At 48.2% G+C, this 21,658-nt stretch overlaps 1 protein-coding gene across 5 annotated transcripts; it reads right to left on the reverse strand.

The window, feature by feature from the left end:
• Positions 1–648: 648 nt before the first annotated feature.
• Positions 649–19,467, reverse strand: LOC120311114 (major histocompatibility complex class I-related gene protein-like). 5 transcript variants are annotated; one of them, XM_039350283.1, is made up of 9 exons: positions 19,099–19,450; positions 16,072–16,347; positions 13,389–13,664; positions 8,777–9,058; positions 5,785–5,877; positions 5,239–5,271; positions 4,309–4,436; positions 3,488–3,521; positions 651–3,096 (listed from the first exon to the last, which is right to left on the reverse strand). In XM_039350283.1, the coding sequence occupies exons 1-7, from the start codon at positions 19,166–19,168 to the stop codon at positions 4,339–4,341; spliced, it is 1,128 nt and encodes a 375-aa protein (XP_039206217.1). In that variant the 5' UTR covers positions 19,169–19,450; the 3' UTR covers positions 651–3,096; positions 3,488–3,521; positions 4,309–4,338. The 5 variants fall into 5 exon arrangements, with proteins under 5 accessions (XP_039206219.1, XP_039206215.1, XP_039206216.1 ...); XM_039350281.1 differs by having other exon boundaries at positions 650–3,096; positions 5,239–5,877; positions 19,099–19,458; XM_039350284.1 differs by lacking the exons at positions 651–3,096; positions 3,488–3,521 and adding an exon at positions 12,916–13,000 and having other exon boundaries at positions 4,331–4,436; positions 19,099–19,453.
• Positions 19,468–21,658: the final 2,191 nt, after the last annotated feature.

Here is a 21,658-nt window from a genome sequence, read left to right on the forward strand (position 1 = left end):
AAGTCAGACATGTCAAACACAAGGTCCGGGGGCCAGATGCAGCCTGCGAAATGGTTTCATGTGGCCCGCAAAGCCATCCTGGAAACAGTGAGGGAATGGCCCCCTCTGCCTTGGCCCTGGCCCAGACCACCCGCGAGCCAAGGTACAATTTTGTGGTAGCCATCTATGCTGAAATGCATTCAGTCATAGCTCCACAAGGCCGTCTGGAAACAGCGAGGAACCGGCCCCTGCCGCGTTGGCCCCGCCCCCTGGGTGCATGCTGGGGAGGTGTTACCCTTTGTGAGGAATGAAGAAATGCACCATCGCCTGGAAGTGGCCAGCAAATGGCCCTCGCCTACTTCACATATCCGGCTTGATGGGCTCTGCCCTGGTCCCACCCCTTTCTGCCAGAGACCCTCAGATCTGTCCCACTCCTGCCCAGGCCCCCACAGGCCCCCTTGACGCGAATGATGTAGAGCTGGCCACGCCCACCCCGTAGGCCACATCCACTCCATCCACGCCCACCCAGTAGGCCACACCTCCCCATCCACCCCCAGGGCAACTGCAATGCTGATGCGGCCCTCAATGAAATTGAGTTTGACACCCCTGACATAAGTGGAAGGATAAATAGTTAATCAGTTGAACAACAGCAAAGTTAAAAATTCAAAGCACTCTGTTAACAGTCTCTTATTATTATTTATTCATTGAAAGTTTACACAGTTCCTTATTTGCTGCAAATCACTCCGATCGTTATCTCTGAGTCCAGGGTCAAATACCTTCATTTGGTTCTTAATAGTGAAACCTTTCCATAGGTTTTTAATTAGGAACTTTACCAACAACTGCATCTCATTTCCAAACTTCATAAGTCTCTGTTGTAAGTATCTCTGCAACATCCGTTGTTGAATAATTGTCCTCAACAACACAGCATTTCTCTTGCCAAGAAGATCCAGTCCATCCTTGGTCATGTCTGTTGTCTCAGAGTTTCTTATATTCCTATTCTTTTCAATCTTTTCTGGCAAACCAAATACGTTCTTCTTGGCATCTTAACCAGAACAAATCAAATTTGGCCCAATTCCTGCATTTGGAAATCCTCTTAGCTTTGCAGAATTGCTCGTTGAATTTTTTTGTTTATATTTTTAAATAAAACCCCTAAGTTGGAGAGCGTTCTTTTTTCGATTATCTCCCAAAATAATTTATCTCCTTTTAAAGATATGAAAAACCATTTTTCGTTTTCTCTTCAAGGACAAGAGAAGCAGATAAACAGCAGCTTCCACAGAGAAAGGGTTTGTTCCCCCCCAGAGTTGAAGAAAAGGGAATCTTCCCATCAAAAATTAAGAGATAAATATCGAGACTCTTAAGAAAAAGAAAAGAAAAAAGCTAGAAATAACAAGATTTATAGTATAATACTGTGTAAATGTAAATGTAAAATCGACTGCAACTTCCTTACAATTAAAAAAATAATAATTTGAATTTAACAGTAAACAGTGAAAGAGGAGAAAAAAAGTTGTAAAAGTCCAGGTTATAAAATACCTCAGAAGTAAAACTAGTCACGAGTCAAGAGATTGTAAAGCTTCAAAACATGCAATTAAAACCCAGGTGTGCTTAAGAAAGAGGAGCAGCTGAAGGGAAAGGATGGCAAGAGATTAGACCTTCCGATTAGTCCTTACTGAGAATTGCAGACATCCAGTCCCTTTTCTTCTCTGTGCATCATCGTCCAAAGGTCATCTTGGGTCATTCCTAGTCTTCCCTTCCAAAAAACGGGGAACAAAGCCATCAAATAACCAACTTTGGTGGCAAAAATCAGCTTTTCAAGATGGGGGAGGGCTCCTGCTCCGTTTTTCTAAGCCATGAAAATACATAAATGGCAACACATGGTACACATTATCTTTATACAACTAATATAAAGAAAAATAAGGAAAAAAAACTTCCACTTTCAATCCAGGCAGTTATGATGAAGATTAACATCTCTCTCCCTTAAAGTAAAACCAGCAACTCTTCATCCTATTCCTCTCCCCATTCGCTATGAACCCTTCTCCAAAACCTGTTCATCAGCACAAACCTATTAAAGGCCATCAGAAATAACAACGTAGCTGCTACAAGCTCTGTTACAAAACTATTGCAAGGTATACAAGCCAGCTTGATCTAGTGCAGGGGTAGGCCACCTTGGCTCTTTTATGACTCGTGGACTTCAACTCCCAGAATTCCTGAGCCAGCATGGCTCAGCTTGGAAACCTCTCCCTTTCTCCTCAGCATGGCTGGCTCAGGAATTCTGGGAGTTGAAGTCCACGAGTCATAAAAGAGCCAAGGTTGCCTACCCCTGGTCTAGTGGTTTTAAGGCACCAGGCTAGAAAGCGACTACGAGTTCAGGTCCAGCCTTAGCTTAGCCATGAAAGCCAGCTGGGTGAACCTTGGGCCAGTCACTCTCTCTCAGCCCAGCCCACCTCACAGGGTGAATTGTTGTGGGGAAAAATAGGAGGAGGAAGGTGTGTTGGATATCTTCGATACCTTCGGCAGGATCCAAATAATAAATAAATAAATAAAAATAAAAAATAAAATAAAAATAAATAAAATAATTAAAAATAACATCTACTACAGGTGTGTTGGATATCTTCAATACCTTCGGCAGGATCCAAATAATTAATAAATAAATATAAAATAAAATAAAAATAAATAAAATAATAAAAAATAAAAATAAAATAACATCTACTACAGGTGTGTTGGATATCTTCAGTACCTTCGGCAGGATCCAAATAATTAATAAATAAATAAATATAAAATAAAATAAATATAAAATATAAAATAAAATAATAAAATAAAAAAATAAAAAAATAAAATAAAAGTAAAGTAATATCTACTACACCCGCTCGTTTGAATCCTTTCGATTCCACAATCCTAAACACATAAGATTTTCTTATCTCCTCTGTCCCTCAGTCGTAACAAAATACAATATAATACTGAGGTAGCGACAAAAGCGGTGATGAAAGACCCCAAATACATCCTGGTTCCAGCATGGTGGAAGGGCCTGAAGGGCGCCTCCTGAGAGTCCGGCCTAATTCAGAAGAAGTCTTGATTCCCGTCTTCTCTCCTCTCTCCTCATGCTGGAAGTGTCTACTCCGGCTGCAAAAAAGGAGGGAAAAAGCAGGCAGGGTCAGTCTGAGAGGGAGCCCAGAGGAGGAATCCCACCGTCCAGGCTGAGGGATCAGACAAGATCAGCCCCGGGAAGGAGCAGAAGCAGCGCCTCAAGGGAGGGATCCGCCAGGTGCCTCTTGCCCTGGTGACACTCAAATCTCCTTTTTTGCAGGTCTCGTGATCCAAGGCAGGCCCCTCCCCAGAGCCCACTTGAATCGCCCCCAAATTCCTCACCCTTGCAGTGTTTGAGTAGATTAGGAGAGAAGAGGAATTCCCCAATGTAGCTTCACCGTCAATTGGTCCTTGGACCTCAAAGCCCTCAACTTCCATTCCTTCCTCTCCCCCCCCCCTCCATACAGCTCCCACGGGGGCTACTCACCTGCCAGGGGGCTGCTAAATGGCCTGGTTCCTCCCTGCATTGGAGAGACAGACACAGAGTGAGTTTTTGCCTTGCCCTGCTCCTCCCTCCCTCCCTCCCTCCCCCCCCCTTCTCTCTCTCTCTCTTCCCCATTAAATCTCTGCAGCTTTGTGAATCCCTCAAAGGACCAGGTTGTTCGTTTATTTTATTATTAGCCTTCTATGCTATCCATCTCTCTATTCATGACTCTAGGAAGCGCACGATACGAGTCTAAAAAATGCCATGTAAAATATTAAAACGTTACATTGTGAACTCGATTCCCCCACCAGATCACATTGCCATTGCTCTGACAACAAGATCATACCTGGTGTGCGACCACGGTCCCAAGCCGGGTCCAAGATGATCTGGCAGGGGTCCAGATCCACCCTGGTGGCCATGAACTCCTGGGCCCCTCGCGAGACCAAACACAGGGATGGCAGAATGAAGACTCCCAGGACCATAATCCTGAGACACTCCACTGCACTCAGGCAGGGAGGTGGCCACGCAGCAGGGAGGCTAGTACAGCAGCCACAATCCCAACTGATCCCGTGAGCCCAGATTCAGAAACGGGGAGTCACAACCAGAAACGTGGGGATTAAGGCCTCTGAAAACCGGCGGAGATTCTCAGAGGACCACTGCCACCCCACCTCCCCTGTCCTGGGGTCTCGGTGGGGGCCAAACCCTAAACCCAGCTGGGCACACCTCTAAGAGGGGAAACCCACCCACCGCCCACTTTCCAGATTCAGCCTGGTCTCAGCTATGCCACCAGAAGAGTCTCTAACCGCTGGGGATCATGGCATTACCAGTGGTTTGCGTATTTCACACCAAGGAATTCAGGGCTCTCTCTCCTCCAAAGGGGGCCAGGCTCCACCATGCAGACTCTGGGTTGCCTTCCCTGCCTGGATCCAACAGGGAGATTTTCCCTTCTCCTCTACAGGAACAAACCAGAGCAAGGAAAGTGATTTTTGTAAGTTCCTCCTAGTTCTGACATGTCAAACACAAGGCCCGGGGGCCGGATGCGGCCCGCAAAGTGGTTTCATGTGGCCCGCGAAGCCATCCTGGAAACAGTGAGGGAACGGCCCCTGCTGCCTTGGCCCTGGCCCAGGCCGGCCGGGAGCCAAGGTACAATTTTGTGGTGGCCATCTTGGCACTTGCCCCGGTGGACCATGCCTTGGCGCTTGCCCCGGTCCCACCCCTTCTGCCAGAGACCCTCAGATCTGTCCCACTCCTGCCCAGGCTACCACAGACACCCTTGACGCGAATGATGTAGAACTGGGCACGCCCACCCAGTAGGCCACACCCATTCATCCACACCCACCCAGTAGGCTGCACCCATTCTGGCCATACACACACACACCCCGGGCAACCGCAATGCTGATGCGGCCCTCAGTGAAATTGAGTTTGACACCCCAGTCCTAGTTGGAAAACAAAGCAGCTTCTCAATGAGAGAAATCTTCCACCCAGGTGGGTCTTCTCACCTTCTTGAGGGTTTCCTGTGCCCGATGTTGTCCTTTGGGGGGGGGGTCTCTAGTCCCAAGAACAGCCTGGCTGTTATAAAAAGGAGCCCTCTTTCCCCAGACTAGTTCTTAGGAGGAAAGAGCATGACTCTGTGGCTTTATGAGCTTCTTTTGTGTTTAAAACCACCCATGTATACACGCACAACCGTCAAGTGATCGTGCCTCTGAGGCCTCTTCTGAGTTGGAAATCACATGGAAAGAGGATAAATCGCTCACCTGATGTTGCGGTGCCGTCATCTTGACGTCTTTCTGCAAGGACAAAAATCAGTGAAAGCTGGAAAGAATCCACCAGAGACCATCCAATCTCTCCCTCTCTGGAAGGAAGAACCCCAGGAGATATTTTGCAGTCACTTTGCCTCATTAATAAAGACAGAAAGATCTTCAAAATGCAAATGTATCTCCTGATTTGCCCCAAGAGAGACCTGCTGCCTCCAAGATGGAGGGAGGGAAAGGGGGGAAGCAGCAGCAGCTGGGAGGGGAGGAAGATTCTCATGGAAATCCTTCTCTGCTGCTCTTCCACCGAAGTCTTTGAAAGGGACGGAACTGGGATGCCTCTTCCCAACGCAGAAGAAGGCAGGATTGTCCCACCCTCAGACTCAGCCGAGTCAAGACTGGAGTCCCAGCAAGAGGCCGAGATCTCAGAGGCTCCCCAAGAGGGCTGGGAAAGCAGGACAGGAGGAAGCCCTGAAGAAGCTCCCCAAAGAGAGAGACTTGGGAGGAACCTCCCCATCTTCCTTCCATCACCCAGAAAAGGATACTTACTAAGAAATACCAAGATCCCAACAATCGCACACATCATCAGGACAAGGCCAACCACAACATAGCCGATGATGAGCCCCAGGTTGGATTTTGGTTCTGAATTGGGAGAAAGAGCAGGTAATTGAAGGAGGAGAACCCCAAACAATCATCCCAATTAAAGGAGAGTCTCAATTCAGTCAAAAGAATGAAAATTCCTCAAATTAAAAAGTCTACAGGGCTGGCTGTCTTCGTAGGCCTCTAACTGTAGCATGAGGGCTCCTTGCTAACCACTGTTAGAGGACGTGTCCTCCTGATGCTGCCTTCTTCTCTCCCCAGCCCAGCATGAAGGCAGCTGAAATCATATTTAAAAAAAAAAAGTGAAACAAAAATGTCTGTGATCTTTTTATAGGCTGCTCCAGTATGTGATGACTCTTGAGTGTAATTGGATAGCTCTGCAGGCTTCCTTTTTTCTTCAGTTTGAGTGTTTGAATTTTATTATTTTAAAGGAAACGCGTTCATATCAACTATCGTTTTTTAAAGTATATACTTGCATATTCTTTGGCCAGTCCAGAAATAGCAAAAAAAATATATGATATTTTGTACTTCCAGAACTTCCGCATAAAAAATAAAAGATGGCGATATCCAACTTCTGGACAGCCCCACAAATGGCAGAAATAGAATAAAAGAATAACAGAGATGGAAGGGACCTTGGAGGTCATCTAGTCCAACTCCCTGTTCAAGCAGGAGACCCCATAACATTCTGGACAAATCCCTTCTTAAAAGACTCCAGTGATGGAGCACCCACAGCTTCTGGTGGCAGGTTGTTCCACAGGTTAATTGTTCTGTCAGGAAGTTTCTCCTTAGTTCTAGGTTGCTTCTCTCCTTGATTAGTTTCCATCCGTTGCTTCTTGTCCTGCTTTCAGGCGCCTTAGAGAATAGCTTGACTCCCTCTTCTTTGGGGCAGCCCCTGAGATATTGGAACACTGCTATTATGTCACCCCTCGTCCTTCTCTTCATTAAACTAGACAAACCCAATTCCAGCAGCCTTTCCATCTCATTCAAAGATGATTAGGGGACCGGAGGTTAAAACATATAAGGAAAGATTGATGGAATTGGGTATGTCTAGTTTAATGAGGAGAAGGACAAGGAGGGACACGATAACAGTGTTCCAGTATCTCAGGGGCTGCCCCAAAGAAGAGGGAGTCAAGCTATTCTCCAAAGTGCCTGAAGGCAGGACAAGAAGCAACAGATGGAAACTGATCAAGGAGAGAAGCAACTTAGAACTAAGGAGAAACTTCCTGACAGTGAGAACAATTAACCAGTGGAACAACATGCCTCCAGAAGTGGTGAATGCTCCAACACTGGAAGTTTTTAAGAAGAAACTGGACAGCCATTTGTCCGAAATGGTATAGGGTTATCTGCCTAAGCAGGGGGTTGGACTTGATGACCTCCAAAATCCCTTCCAACTTCTTCTTCTTCTTTTCTTCTTCTTCTTCTTCTTCTTCTTCTTCTTCTTCTTCTTCTTCTTCTTCTTCTTCTTCTTCTTATTATTATTATTATTATTATTATTATTATTATTATTATTATTATTATTATCATCATCATCATCATCATCATCATCATCATCATGGATCATCGCACAGTCAGCGATATTCAGACTGGATTTGGCATTTTGTCTACCTATCGAGTCCTTACCCAGGACCTGGGATAGGCAGATGTGGATGTTTGATGGTATTACAGATATCGTCGCAGGATGGAACCAGTTCCTAGTAAGGCCGCCTTTTGCAATTGATTAATGGTGAATTTGTCAATGTCAATGGTGTTCAAGTGGTACTCCAGTTGTTTTGGGATTGCATCCAAGGAGCCTATCATTAATAATTATAATAATAATAATTATATTATTATTATTGTTGTTGTTGTTATTATTATTATGATGATGATGATGATGTTTTAGCCTCCAGTCCCCTAATCATCTTTGTTGCTCTTCTCTGTACTCTTTCTAGAGTCTCAACAACTTTTTTACATCGTGGTGACCAAAACTGGATGCAATATTCCAAATGTGGCCTTACCAAGGCATTGTAAAGTGGTATTGCTTTGGGGAGTCAGCTTTGCGGAGGGAAACTTTAAATTTAAATTTCTCTTGCACAAAATTCAGGACTCCTACTGAAAGCAGTTATGCCAACCGTGAATTGATGCTTGCTTAAAAGCCACAAAAATAAAAGGAGTATTGTGTTTTGCTTGGGATAGTAGCATAAAAATTAACTTTGAACATTTTTGGTAGTGTGGTGACAATCGTTAATAAAAGATTTGAATTTGATTTCTGCAACATTAGAAGTCCAGTGTAAAAAAGGTCAGGGACACTTATGAGCCTGTGCAGAGGTCTTTGAGAGAGGGCTTTTTTTTCTGGGGTTTTATGCTGAGCCTCAGGAATTCCCATATCGGATCATAAAAAAATGTATAATTTCTGTCTTACTGCAGCAACACACAGTGACATTTTGACCTTTAAAGCGGAAAACCATGTTAGTCTCTGAGGGCAAAAACTCAGACTTAGTAGCCCTTTTTCTGACTCCTGGTGCACCAAGTCCAGCCAGTGTCTGCATTTCAGCTGCAGTTGATCAATTTTAGTTAAAATTTGTCTTCAGAAAAGGGGCTACCAGACGCCTTCTGATTCCTGTACTTTAAGAATTTTAAACAAACATCTGTTTCTGGCGCTCAGAACAACTGCTGTTTTTCTGCTGGAGGGAAGAAACAAGAGAGACAAAAGCTAAGAGAGGATCTAAGAGGATTTCATCAGGATCTGCCAAATCTTGTGATGGAATTAGGGAGTTTCCTTTATATCCCCTGAAGCCAGTTCTATGGTCTGGTCCCTGCAGGTTCACCAACCTCAAACATTGGAAAACCCAATGGCTTAAAGCTCAAGTATGCTCACATCTGGACACAGCTGGGGTGAGATTTCCCTCCCACATCCCTCCAGCCTGCCAAAGAGCCCAGCCTTTCCCTCCCTGCAGCGTCTCACCCTCCAGGGCCAGGGCCAGAGGCTCCTGCAGGCCGTCGTGCTCCACGTGGCAGCGATAGCGGCCCCTCTCTTTCGGATCGATCTGGATGCTGAGCATGGTGTGGAAGGTCCCATCCGCGTTGGGGGCCACGGACCCACGGAGGGTGTCCGGCAGCCAGACCTCCCCATCCCTCGTCCAGAAGGCATCGATCTCCCTGGGGTAGAAGCCATACAGGCGGCAGACGTGCGTCTCCATCCCATCCACCACCTCTGTCCTGCTGCTCATGGTCACCACTGGGGGCTCTGCAGAAACGGCACCCCCGGAATTAACTCTGACCCCCTCCAGAATCTCAAAGGTGGGTGGGAAACCTGGAGGGGCAGGAAAACCTCCCACTACCTCCCACTCCACACCCGCAGCGTCTCCAAGAGTTTTGGGAAAAGCTCCAGATCTGGAAAATGCTCAACCACAAGAACTCCTGATGCTGAGTCCTTCCCAGGGACTCAGCCTGAAAAACCTCCAGCAGCAAATTGAGGGTCCAAGGAAATTCCTCTCTGGCTGCTTTGAACTCTGAGTGATCTTGGATTGTTTCCTTCAGGGGAGGGAAAGTGGAGCTGCTCTTTTATGTTCCCTTTCAAGACAACAACAACACAGAAGTTTCTCCCTACTTTGGGGGTCTTCCCCTGCTCCCCAGAATCTGAGGTTGCTCCAGGCCTCTTTCCAAGGGACACAAACACAATTTTAGGAGGAGGAGGAGAGACTGACAATCAAAGCAAAAAGGGGCTCAGGGCTTTTGAAATCCCACCCTGGTTAATCTGGGAAAAAAATATCCTGTGTCTCAAAGGAAGGCAGAGAGAGGGGATGCCAATGGAAGCGAGAGGGTGTCCTCCCTGATAGGGAAGAGCTGCTGGCAATTGTGGGGAGGGGGATTCCCCCAGGGACCCTGATCTCAACCAGCTGATCCTGGAGGGATCAAGGACCCCAGAGGGGAAGGGGCAGAGCAGGGGTGTCAAACTCAATTTCACTGAGGGCCGCATCAGCATTGCGGTTGCCCTCGGGGGGGGGGCAGGGTGGGGAGGGAGTGTGGCCAGGATGGGTGCGGCCTACTGGGTGGGTGTGGATGGAGTGGGTGTGGCCTACTGGGTGGGCGGGGCCAGCTCTACATCATTCGCGTCAAGGGGGCCTGTGGGGGCCTGGGTAGGAGTGGGACAGATCTGAGTGTCTCTGGCAGAAAGGGGTGGGACCGGGGCAGAGCCCATCAAGACGGATATGTGTGAAGTAGGCGAGGACCATTTGATGGCCACTTCCAGGCGATGGTGCATTTCTTCATTCCTCACAAAGGGTGACACCTCCCCAGCATGCACCCAGGGGGCGGGGCCAACGCAGCAGGGCCTGGTTCCTCGCTGTTTCCAGACGGCCTTGTGGAGCTAAGACTGAATGCATTTCAGCATAGATGGCTACCACAAAATTGTACCTTGGCTCCCGGGTGGCCTGGGCCAGGGCCAAGGCAGAAGGGGCCATTCCCTCACTGTTTCCAGGATGGCTTTGCGGGCCACATGAAACCACTTTGCGGGCTGCATCCGGCTGGCGGGCCTTGTGTTTGACATGTCTGGGGTAGAGCAAGGGGGAAGTCTAGATCAGTGGTTCTCAACCTGTGGGTCGGGACCCCATTTGGGGTCGAACGACCATTTCACGGGGGTCGCCAAACAATGCAGTCCGCCATTTTTTTCCCCTTTTCCTTAGCTGTGCTACTCCCTTTTATTCTATTGGCTTTTGAAAGCCAATAGAATAGACTCTCTTGAATAGAGCCTAATTCTATTGGCTTTCAAAAGCCCATAGGAATTGTCCAGACTGTCTCTGCCCTGCTGAGCCCGCCAAAAGTCCCATTCTGCAAACGGTGCTGCAACAGTTGAGTAGTCCTCGACTTACGACCGGTTGAGTAGTCCTTGACTTACGACCGGTTGGGGGGGGTCGCGGCATTAAAAAGGTTGAGAACCACTGGTCTAGATGGTAAATGAATAACAAACCATAGGAAAGCATTATAATGTGAACACCTTACGGAGGAACCTTAATGACGGAGATTTTTAGAGATATTGACTGGTTTAATATTTAGGATTTAGATTTATAATGGAAATGAAAAGTAACTATTAGATTATAGCTTGGAACTGTAAGATGGAAATGGATTTGTGAAAATGAAAAGATATTTTATCAATAAATGAGGACCTATCAGGACGAGAAATAGAATATATTTGTGAAAGAAAGCAAGAGTGTAATTTTTGGAATAATATATGTACTCTAGACACGATAATGACCTTGTAATGAAATGAGGGAAATTAGGGTTACCCGAAGTTTAAATACTATGGCTATGAAAGGCTAAATCGGAATATGGTAATTGGAATTAAATAAAACTTAACTTATTTTTCTGGGCTCAAAGATTACCTCAGATGGGGACTGCAGCCAAGAAATTAAAAGACGCTTGCTTCTGGGGAGGAAAGTTATGGCAAATCTAGACAGCATACTAAAAAGCAGAGACATCACCCTGCCAACAAAAGTGCGTATAGTCCAGGCCATGGTTTTCCCAGTTGCAATGTATGGCTGTGAAAGTTGGACCATAAGAAAGGCTGAGCGCAAAGAATTGAGGCCTTTGAATTATGGTGCTGGAGAAGACTCCTGCGAGTCCCTTGGACTGCAAGGCGTTCAAACCGGTCAGTCCTAGAGGAGATCAACCCCAACTGCTCTTTAGAAGGCCAGATCCTGAAGTTGAAACTCAAATCCTTTGGCCACCTAATGAGAAGGAAGGACTCACTGGAGAAGAGCCTAATGCTGGGAAAGATTGAGGGCAATAGAAGAAAGGGACGATAGAGAATGAGATGGCTGGATGGAGTCACTGAAGCAGTAGGTGTGAACTTAAATGGACTCCAGAAGATGGTGGAGGACAGGAAGACCTGGAGGAACATTGTCCATGGGGTCACGATGGGTCGGACACAACTTCGCAATTAACAACAACAACAACAACAAAACTTAAAAGCAGGACTTGGATAGGTATAAGTAAAATGGTATTGGTAAATGTATTGATTGATTGCGCTTTACCTAGAAGTGTATTAATCTGAATATGATATAATAATTAAGGGAAATACAGAGGGAAATTTTAACGACGTAACCTGGCAGATATGAATGATTTTGTTGTTCAATTATTGATTGCCCTATCACAGGGGTGTCAAACTCAATTTCACTGAGGGCCGCATCAGCATTGCGGTTTCCCTTGGGGGGGCTGGATAGGTGTGGCCAGAGTGGGTGTGGCCTACTGGGTGGGCATGGATGGAGTGGAGTGGGTGTGGTTTCAGCAGGCAGCGGTGCGCTTTCCTCACAGCGCCGAGAGGTTGAGTCGGGCGGTGCGAAGCTCGTCAGCTTTGCACCTTGCTACCTGCTGAAACTGGGCAGGCTGAGGGCTAGGCGGCATTGCACTTCTCATCAGATTCGCGCCACCCGGCTCAGCTCTTGGCGCTGTGAAGAGAACGTCCCACTGCCTGCCAAAACCTCTCCCCTAGAGCCCATCAAGCCAGATCTATGAAGTAGGTGAGGGCCATTTGCTGGCCACTTCCAGGCGATGGTCCATTTCTTCATTCCTCACAAAGGGTGACACCTCCCCAGCATGCACCCAGGGGGTGGGGCCGACACGGCAGGGGCTGGTTCCTCGCTGTTTCCAGACGGCCTTGTGGAGCTAAGACTGAAAATGTTTCAGCATAGATGGCCACCACAAAATTGTACATTGGCTCCCGGCCAGCCTGGGCCAGGGCCAAGGCAGCGGGGGCCGTTCCCTCACTGTTTCCAGGATGGCTTCGCGGGCCACATGAAACCACTTTGCGAGCCGCATCTGGTCCACGGGCCTTGTGTTTGACATGTCTGCCCTATCACCATGCTGCTTCCTAATTATCTGGATGTAAAAACTGAAAATTTTAATAAAACGTGTTTAAAAAAATAATAATAATGTGAAACCCCCTGTGAGCTGAAGGTGTGCTCCTGAAGGTGGGAAAGGGGTCGTTCTGTGGAAAGGCTCACTAAATCAGAGCCATAGATATTTTGGAAATTTCCCCCCTCCCCCACCCAGGAAGGAAAGAAGCTCTCAATCTTGGCCTTTTTTTGCCCAAGTGGGGGCACTTACAATGTCATTTCAATGGTAGACGTGGAGCCCTCTAGTGGTGGGCGTGGGAGGTGCGCCATCAGGTGCAAGGCAGGGAGGGAGCCCCCTGTGGGAAGTGGGGTGAAGGAGAGTTAATGGGAGGAAATTAAGAATGCCCCTCACCCTTGACTACAGTTTGACTAATGGGGATTTCACTGAAGAACCTCAAGTGCTCCTGTTGCCTCATTGTGGGCTGTGAACAGGACACCCCCAAGTGCTTCTCCTGCCTGATCCACCCAGACTCCCGCCAGGCAGAGGCTGCATTTCCCGGTCCATGGAATGGCAGCCTGGCAAGGGAAACCAATCAGGGCTTCCCGCGTCATGGGGAGGGGCTGGGAGGGGAGGGGAGGGGGAGGATTCCCTCCTGGGCAGCCAGACGGCAGACCAGGAACCCAAATGTGGACAAGAAATCCAGCCACAAAGGAGGAAAGTCCAGCCTGGATCCAGAGGCTCACCTGTCCTCAGCAGCGTCTCCTTCCCGTAGGACAGGTACTTCTCCAGCCACTCAATGCAGAATTCCTCCAGGAAGAACTTCGTTCTCTGATTATATCCTGGAAGAGCGTCCCATTTCCTCTGGGTGATCCGGGCCTGGGGGACGGGAGCCACCCAGGTGAGGGTCTCCTTGTCGAAGGTGAGGAAGGTCCTCCCATCGTAGCCATGCTGTTCAAAACCTCCTTTGCTCTTGTTTCCCCGGAGCTCACATCCGTCCATCCTCTGCCATGTGTGAAGGCCTGAAACAGGGGCAAGATGATGGTTTTGGGAAATCCTCAAGATAGACGGAGACCCCTCTCCCTGCAAGGACTTTGAGTTCCCACATTTCCTCCTCAGAGCTCAAGGGAAAGAAAGCCCCCATCACTACCTGCCCTTCTCCCCTCCCTCAACCTGCCTCCCTCCATTTCACCCCCCCCCCCAGGATGGAGCCCCTGAACCTCCCCAGGAAAAAGGAAGCTGGAAAAGCCAGCGGAGGATCCCGAGGGAGACCGAGAAAAGGAGCAGCAGAAACGGAGGGAGGGAGCCTCCTCCATCTTTCCTTCTGCAGTTCCTCTGTTGGGGAGACTCTTGGGGGGAAAGGAAGGGATCCCAGTGAGGGAACAGTTGCTGAATCTGTGGTTGCAAAGAGGAACTGATCGTGGTCTCAAAAAGAGGATCCAGTATATCTGCAAAGAAGAGTCTCCTGCCATTCACAGGAAGGCACTGAAAATGTGGCTGCAGTTTTCAACTTCTGAGAACCAGCTCTGTCTTATTTCAGAAGCATCAAAAGCCAAGACAGAAACTGTCTTATTTCAGCTGAAGATGAAATTTGTTTTGCAGAGAGTTGAATATTTGTGCAGCAATAAATAAGTACGGGGATCACATTGAAAGGGCGAGTTTCATTTTTTATTATTAGTTATTATTAATTATTATTGTTAATGCATCTCTACAATTCTACGCGTGAAACAATTCTGGCGTATCTTTGAGCCTGGATGTTCAGGCTTGAAAAATATTTCAAGGGTTCCTCCAGGGTCAAAAGGTTCAGAACGGCTGCTTTAGGGAGGCTAAAATATATTTATGTTTATAAGTGCTGTGAAGAAAATCAGAAGCCACTTCTTTATGTCTTTTTTCTTGACTAATTTTCTTCAGCTTGTTTTCTTTTCTTGCACTTTTTGATTTTTTTCTTTGATTTCTTTGTCTCCTTTTTATCTTCTTGGTGAAAAGTATTAATACAAAAATATACAATTTTTTTTAAATGCCACCAGTATGTCAGGGATCATTAAAATGGTACTGAAAACATGGAGGCTAATGTCAGAAAGCCTTTGCGTAAATCAAGGATGGGACCACATCTGGAATATCGGGTGCAGTTCTGGTCACCAGACCTCCAAAAAGGGCCGGAGGGAGGTGGGGAAGGTCCAGAGGGGGCGACCCAGAGGATGGGAGGGTGGAAGCAGCCTCCCTTGGAGGAAAGGTTGGGACATTTGGGGCTGTTTGGCCTGGGAAGGAGGCTCCCCTCCACTCTGGCCGCTCTCCTTCCCCCTTTCTCCACCAGGGGGAGCCCTCTGGGTCCAGCTCTGCTCCCCTGAGAGGCCAGCAGGGGGCCTGGAGGGATCTGGGGGGGATCCTTGGGGATCAGGGGCAGAACAGGCAGATCTCTGGGGTGTCTGCCTGGGGGGGACGGGGAAGGAAAGGGCAGAAGAAGGGGGGCTGCCCCTCCTTGGGATGAAAGGAGGGAAAATGGCTGATGTTTGTGGAGAAGGTTTACCTCAGCCCAAAGCAGCCTCTGGTGACACAGATATTTGCTTCCAATCTCTCCCCTAAATGAGGTTCCTTGGAGGTGAATCTTCTCCCCCAAACATGGCAGAAGTGGGGGGGGCTGCTGAAGAAGGCCTCCCCCCTCCAGGGCAGCCCCACCAAGAGGGCAGCGCAGGAGTCCAGCTGGAGGGACCAAGGATGGGAAGCCATCAGCGCTCTGAGCGACTCAGGAAGGGCCCCAAATGGGGGTTTCTTTCTTCTCTGTCCTTTTTCCCCTCAAGGTTGGGAGGATCCTGGAAGTGATCCTGTTCCCCCCCGAAGAGCCCCCCCACCCCCATTTGGCTTCCTGGCCTCTCCTTCCACCTGGAGGGTGAGCAGAAGCTCCTGCCATTTTGGCCCCCCTCATCCCTCCAAAAAGAGGTGAAAGAGAGGGATCTAATCAGCCCAGATGGATCTGCAGTTGATCTCTCATTTCTCTGGGGTGGAAACAGACAGAAGGAGCAGGACCTGCTTCCCCTAGGATCTCCTTAGGATCCACCTCCTTCTTTTCCGGGAAAGACCTGGGATCCCCTCCCTCCCCCACAGCAGGGGGTCCACCAAGGCCAGGACCCTCCAACTTTCATGGGGGGGAGGGGAGATTTCGGTCTCTTTTAACTCAGTTTATATCCATATCCACATCCTATCAATATAGAGATAGACAGATGGATCACTTTAAACATGAGTTTATTAACTGCAATTGGCAGAAAAGGTCAGCTATGGAGGCACGGACAAGCTTATATTGATTTTTTTCTAAAAAAAATAAAATAAACATACTTACAATCCGTTTTGCAATGTGGGGAAGGCCTTTCTCCGCCCTCTGATTCCTGGGGAGGGGATTATGGGGCAGGAGGAGCCATCCGACCCATCACTCACCTTCGCTCTGATTGTAGAGTCTCCTCACAGTCTCCAGGATATCTCTGAAGGCCACCTCACTGTAACGTACTCTCTGGGTGTTCCTGTCCCAGTATTGGGGGTCCTCCTTCCCCACCTTCTCTATCCAGGAGACTCGAGGCTGCACCCTTCGGGTGTTGCTGTCATAGTAAGCAAAGACCTGACCGTCCACAGACCCCACAGAGACAAATTGGGGCAGCCCCTGACTGGGCTCCGAGATGACGGTGGAGAAAAACATCAGGGAGTGCGAGGAGGTGCCTGGAAGGGACCCAGAGGGGCAGAGTTAGGGGGCTCCAGTCAAGGACCCTCATCCTATGGAGGCTCCAGTCTGAGGCTCTGGGGAGAAAGAAGGAAGAAGGAGGAGAAGGAAGAAGAAGAAGAAGAAGAAGAAGAAGAAGAAGAAGAAGAAGAAGAAGAAGAAGAAGAAGAAGAAGAAGAAGAAGAAGAAGAAGAAGAAGAAGAAGAAGAAGAAGAAGAAGAAGAAGAAGAAGAAGAAGAAGAAGAGAAGCCGAAGAAAGAAGAAGAACTGGAGGGGCGAAAGGGAGGAAAGGAAGGAGGAGAGGATGGAAGGGGAGGCAGGAGTTGGAATAGGGAAGCGACCTAAGAGGGAAAGAAGCAGCTTTTGGAGGGCTGAAGGGTTGAGGGCAAGGAAGTTGGGGTGAGAGAGGAGGGGAAGCCAAGGGCCCCCAACTTTACCTTCCTCAATTGTGCCCTTCCCCCCTCCATCCAAAGGCTCCCTCATGAACCTCTTCTGGATTGCTCACTTCTGCCCTTTCTGGGGGAATCCAACTGAGACCAGGAGGCCATGGGTATCTTAAGGGAAACCGAAATATGAAAGGAAAAGGGGGAGGGAAGGGAGCAGCAATGAAGCCACGTAGCCCCCCAAATCTTCCTCCACATCCCCCCCCCCGGCTGTAAAATTCCCCCTTGCCTCCCAGAGTTCAGCCATCTAAGCAGGAATCAGCTTTGAACCCGGGACTCAGAGGGGGGCTCACCCTCATTCCACAGAATATCTCCCTGTGATTATCACAAGATTTCTTCATTTCAGCAACCCGGTTAGGGCATTCACAGACATTTGCAATGCACCAGGTTACTCTGAATCCCACTCTTCACTTTCTGCAGAAGATCCTCTAAAACAGTGGTTCTCAACCTTTTTTTTCTGGCGACCCCGGTCATAAGGACGCGGTGCCGCCAGCTGACAAAAAAAATGGCGGATCGCGTTGTTTGGCGACCCCCGTGAAATGGTCGTTCGACCCCAAATGGGGTCGCGACCCACAGGTTGAGAACCGCTGCTTTAAAACTTGTCCTCCTTTGGTTCTGATCCTGCACTTTATCAGCAGAAAGAAAGGCAGAAATTCCTTTCTGCCAGCTTGGGAGGGGGTTGATCGTGGCTATCCAACTCTTTCACGACCTAAGCCTAAGACTGAAAATCAGGCTTGTCAGAGGCTATATTTTTTCTATCCTGCTCTATGGAGTAGAGAGCTGGTCTCTGACAGAAGGCCACCTGAAGAGACTAGAAGCATTTGAAATGTGGATTTACAGGGCGGCTCTTACATATAAGCTGGGTTGACAAGATCAGAAGTGAGGAGGTGATAAGCCGCCTGGGAAAGCCAAGGGAAATCATCAAAACCATTAAAAAACGAAAATTAGAATATTTCCGACATGTGATGCGACACCCAGAAAAATACGGCGTACTCCATTTAATCCTCCAGGGAAAAATTGAAGGCAAACGAGGTCCAAGCAGAAGAAGAACATCGTGGCTTCAAAATCTAAGGGACTGGTTTAGACAAAACTCAGCAGCACTTTTTTATGTGGCTGCTGATAAAAACAGGATCACCAACATGATCGCCCACGTCCGATAATGGATATGGCACAAGAAGAAGAAGATCCAACTCTTCAAATGATCAGTGTCTCTTCAACGTAAAGGCCTAAATCAGAGTTTCTCAGACTCAGCCACTTGGACTTCAACTCCCAGAATTCCCCTCTCTACCCTGGCCCCACACCTTGCCCCGCCCCCCGCTGATGGTGCTTGGGACATCCATGTTGGGGAGGGGGGGCTTAGCTGGAGTCCTCTCCAGAAACTCAGCCTCTGTGTGGAGGGTCTTGTCACCTTTTAAAGCCCCCCTGGTGAATCCAAGATAAAAATAAACCATTATTTCAGTTTCTATCATGCAAACTCCTGACTGAGGAGCATCAAAGTTTTTACAGCCCTTCCTTGGAGAAGAGACTAAATTTGCAAGACATAAAACTACGCCAAATTTTACTAACAAGGACAAAAAAAAAAATCACATTAAGTCACTGTTGAATTTTAATTGTCAAACTATAAACATGGAAAACACACTAAGGCTGCCCAATGAACAGAAAAGCAACAGCTTGCAAGTGGGTTAAAAGAATAAAAGAGAAAAACGTAAGCATTCCTAGGAAATCGGTGAAGCTGGAAGAGCTCTGAGAGTTTCTTCTCCGGCTGCATTCACAGGGCAGCCTTAACCCCTTTGCTCTCATCGAACCAGCCTCCGTGTCTGTTAATACACGGAACCCAGTCAAGAAACAAGCCGGGTCTTCCCAGCACCAGAAGCCACAAAGAGCCACGGAGACTCTCCAAAGGCAGGGAAGACGACCCAAGAGGTTGTGCGAAGGCAGCCAGGAGGTTGTGAATTGACCTGGTCCTGTGCAAACGCCGCTTTCCGACAACCTCCACTTTGCAAGTGGGAAAGAACTGCGCTTGGGGGCGTCCAGATAGACTTGATTGACCTCTGGAGGAGCCACCCTTGTCCTGTTCCCAAAAGGGATCTCGGAGGGAGGGGGGGGAGGGGAGAGGAAGCAGCAGAGTCGCATTCACGCTTTAGGGCCTGATCTCAAAGTGGTCAGAGGGGGGGAGGGGGTGCGGACTAGAAAGAGGACCGAATCAGGGTTCTCTTTCTGGGAATAAACGTTTGGGGGGAAGGAAAGAGAAAGATTCCCTGGAAGAAAAAGCGGCCGAAACCCCCCAAAGGCCCCAAAGGGACTCACCAAAGTAGCCCTCCCGGAGGGCGACCGCCACCAGCACCAGGAGCAAGAGGGGCGCAGAGCGCAGAGCCATCCTGGCCGCGATCCCCAACCTGCGCCCCGAAGAACGAGGCGATCAACCACGCAACTATCCAGAACAGGCTGGTGATTGGCCAATCCCAACCAGTAGGAAAAAAAGCATTCTCGTGTCGTCATTGTTGCTAGGCAGACGTCCAGGGCGTAGAAAGGCCGCGACCCCCAACCCGCGCCCCTGAAGTGACAAAGCGAAGAAAGAGGCGCTCTCGGTGATCAACAACGCAACGATCCAGAACAAGCTGGTGATTGGCCAATTCCAACCAGTAGGAAAAGAAAAAGCATTCTCCTGTCGTCATTGTTGCTAGGCAGACGTCCAGGCCCAACCGGGGAGAGGGTCGTAGAAAGGGCATCTAAAGTTCCATCGGGAAATCCCCTTCCGGGGACTCCGCCTCTTGGGGGAGGGGCGGGGCTGCGGGGCTGGGAAAAGCGGGAGGGTTCTCCGGGGGAGAGGAGACCCCGCACAGCCCCTCCCAGCCGGGGATCAGGGGGAGGGGCCAAAAGGGCCAATGCACTCCTGGGCTGAATCAACAGAGGGACAAGGTCAAGATGAGGAGAATTGGGGGCACCGCTTTAATCCTGCACTTGTGAGGCCACACTGGGATACAACTTTGGTCACCAGGATGAAAAAAGAGAGAGAGCCCAGCCTAGGAAGTGGGCAGAGAAGAGCAACAAAGGGCCTGGAGGCTTAATCCTACGATGAAGGGTTGAGGGAGCGAAGCATGCCCAGCCTATGGCGGAGAAGGAAGAAGGGGGGACAGGATAACTGTCAGTATTTGATGGCGTCATGGTTCCGAAAGATGAAGCTCTTCAAAGAACTTTGAGGCATTGTTTATTGAGGGAAGTTAGCCCCCTCCCCCCCCAAAGGAAATATTAAAAAGGAAAATATATTTTTCACCAAAAGGATTTTTTGAAAAGCAGAAACCAAACCTGGCCCCAAATTTCTTTGTCCCAAGCAAGAGCTAGCTTCATATAAATGCAAATGTAAAACCATCAGGACGGTTGGAGCCAGGGAATTCAAGACAAAGAAACTCTAATAGGACTAACCCATTACCATCAAGTATACCATAGAGGCACACCTAAACTCAGGTCAGAATATCTGACACAGGAAATAGCCTCAAAGTTCATGCCACAGGAACAGGAAACTATTCCAAACAAAAGGCTAGAGGGGGTATAAAAACCTACAACACCATGTGCTCAGCCCTTCTCTCCTCTGCTCTTTCCTGAAGAACCATCTTTCTGCAATAAACTGTAACCTTCTTCCCAAAGCAGTCGCCATGTTTGCTTATTTATTCCTGGCTTGGATGAACCAGGATGAAGACTTACTTCTAACAGTTTACCTTAAAGAATCTTTTAATTTGCAACATAGCTTCGGCACCATACATAGTGAAGCCAAAATCTGGAATTCTCCTCCCCCAACATACAGTATCTAGGCCAGGGGTAGGCAATCTCGGCTCTTTCATGACTGTGGACTTCAACTCCCAGAATTCCTAGCCAGCATGGCTCAGCTTGGAAACCTCTCCCTTTCCCCTCAGCATGGCTGGCTCAGGAATTCTGGGAGTTGAAGTCCACGAGTCATAAAAGAGCCGAGGTTGCCCACCCCTGATCTAGGCACAACTCACTCCTTCATTTAACAGTCATTAATCACATTCTCCAATTGGTTTGAAGTATGACCTTTCCCTCCCGTTCCATAACCCCCAGCACTTATGTCCTCTTATTACAACTAGCCTTGAAGAATAGCTACTGAATTATTGTTATGGCTAACTAGTCCCCAAGCACATTCTTCCCCCCCACCTCCCTTCCAGCACCATCTAATTTCTACTCTAAAAGCAATACACAGGTTAAATAGAAAATGTCTGCATCTTCATATATTGTCAAGCAAGAACATCTGATGTTAGCAGCATTGACAGATGGGCTATCACAGAGAAGAGGGGATTGACTTCTTCTCCAAAGCTCCAGAGGGCAGGAGAAAAAGCCATGGGTGGATGGGAGCTTGTTAAAGAGAGCTCCAAGCTAGAAGTAAGCAGACATTTTCTAATAGTGAGAACGTTTAATCGATGGAATAGCTTGCCTCCCAGAGTTGTGGGTGTTCCATCACTGGACGTGTTCAGAAATAGACTGGACAACCTTTTGACCACGGTGGTATATAAGGTCTCCTGCCTTGAGCTGAGGGTTGGACTAGAAGACCTCTGAGGTCCCTCCCAGCCCAGTGGCTCTACGTTCCAGGTGAAAAACCTCAAGTGATCTTCACTCTGGGTGAAAAGCTTCTGTTGTATCCTCAAGGCAAAGACTCGTCTTTCTAAGGGAGAAGGTCAGAGGTTTCAAATATAGTACATAAATTCCCTATTTTCTTTTATTCTCTGGGGAAGACACGAATCTTTGGGAAGCTTCAAACTCTTCAGTTTTCTCTTTCAATAAACTAAGATGGCTGCTCTCTCCTTTGACGCTTCTTCTGGGGAAATATTAGACTAAAATAATAAATCTCTCTTCC

The sequence above is a fragment of the Crotalus tigris genome, unplaced genomic scaffold (genome assembly GCF_016545835.1).
Source record: "Crotalus tigris isolate CLP2741 ecotype Arizona unplaced genomic scaffold, ASM1654583v1 scf7180000018317.730465, whole genome shotgun sequence".
Classification (NCBI taxonomy): Eukaryota; Metazoa; Chordata; class Lepidosauria; order Squamata; family Viperidae; genus Crotalus; species Crotalus tigris.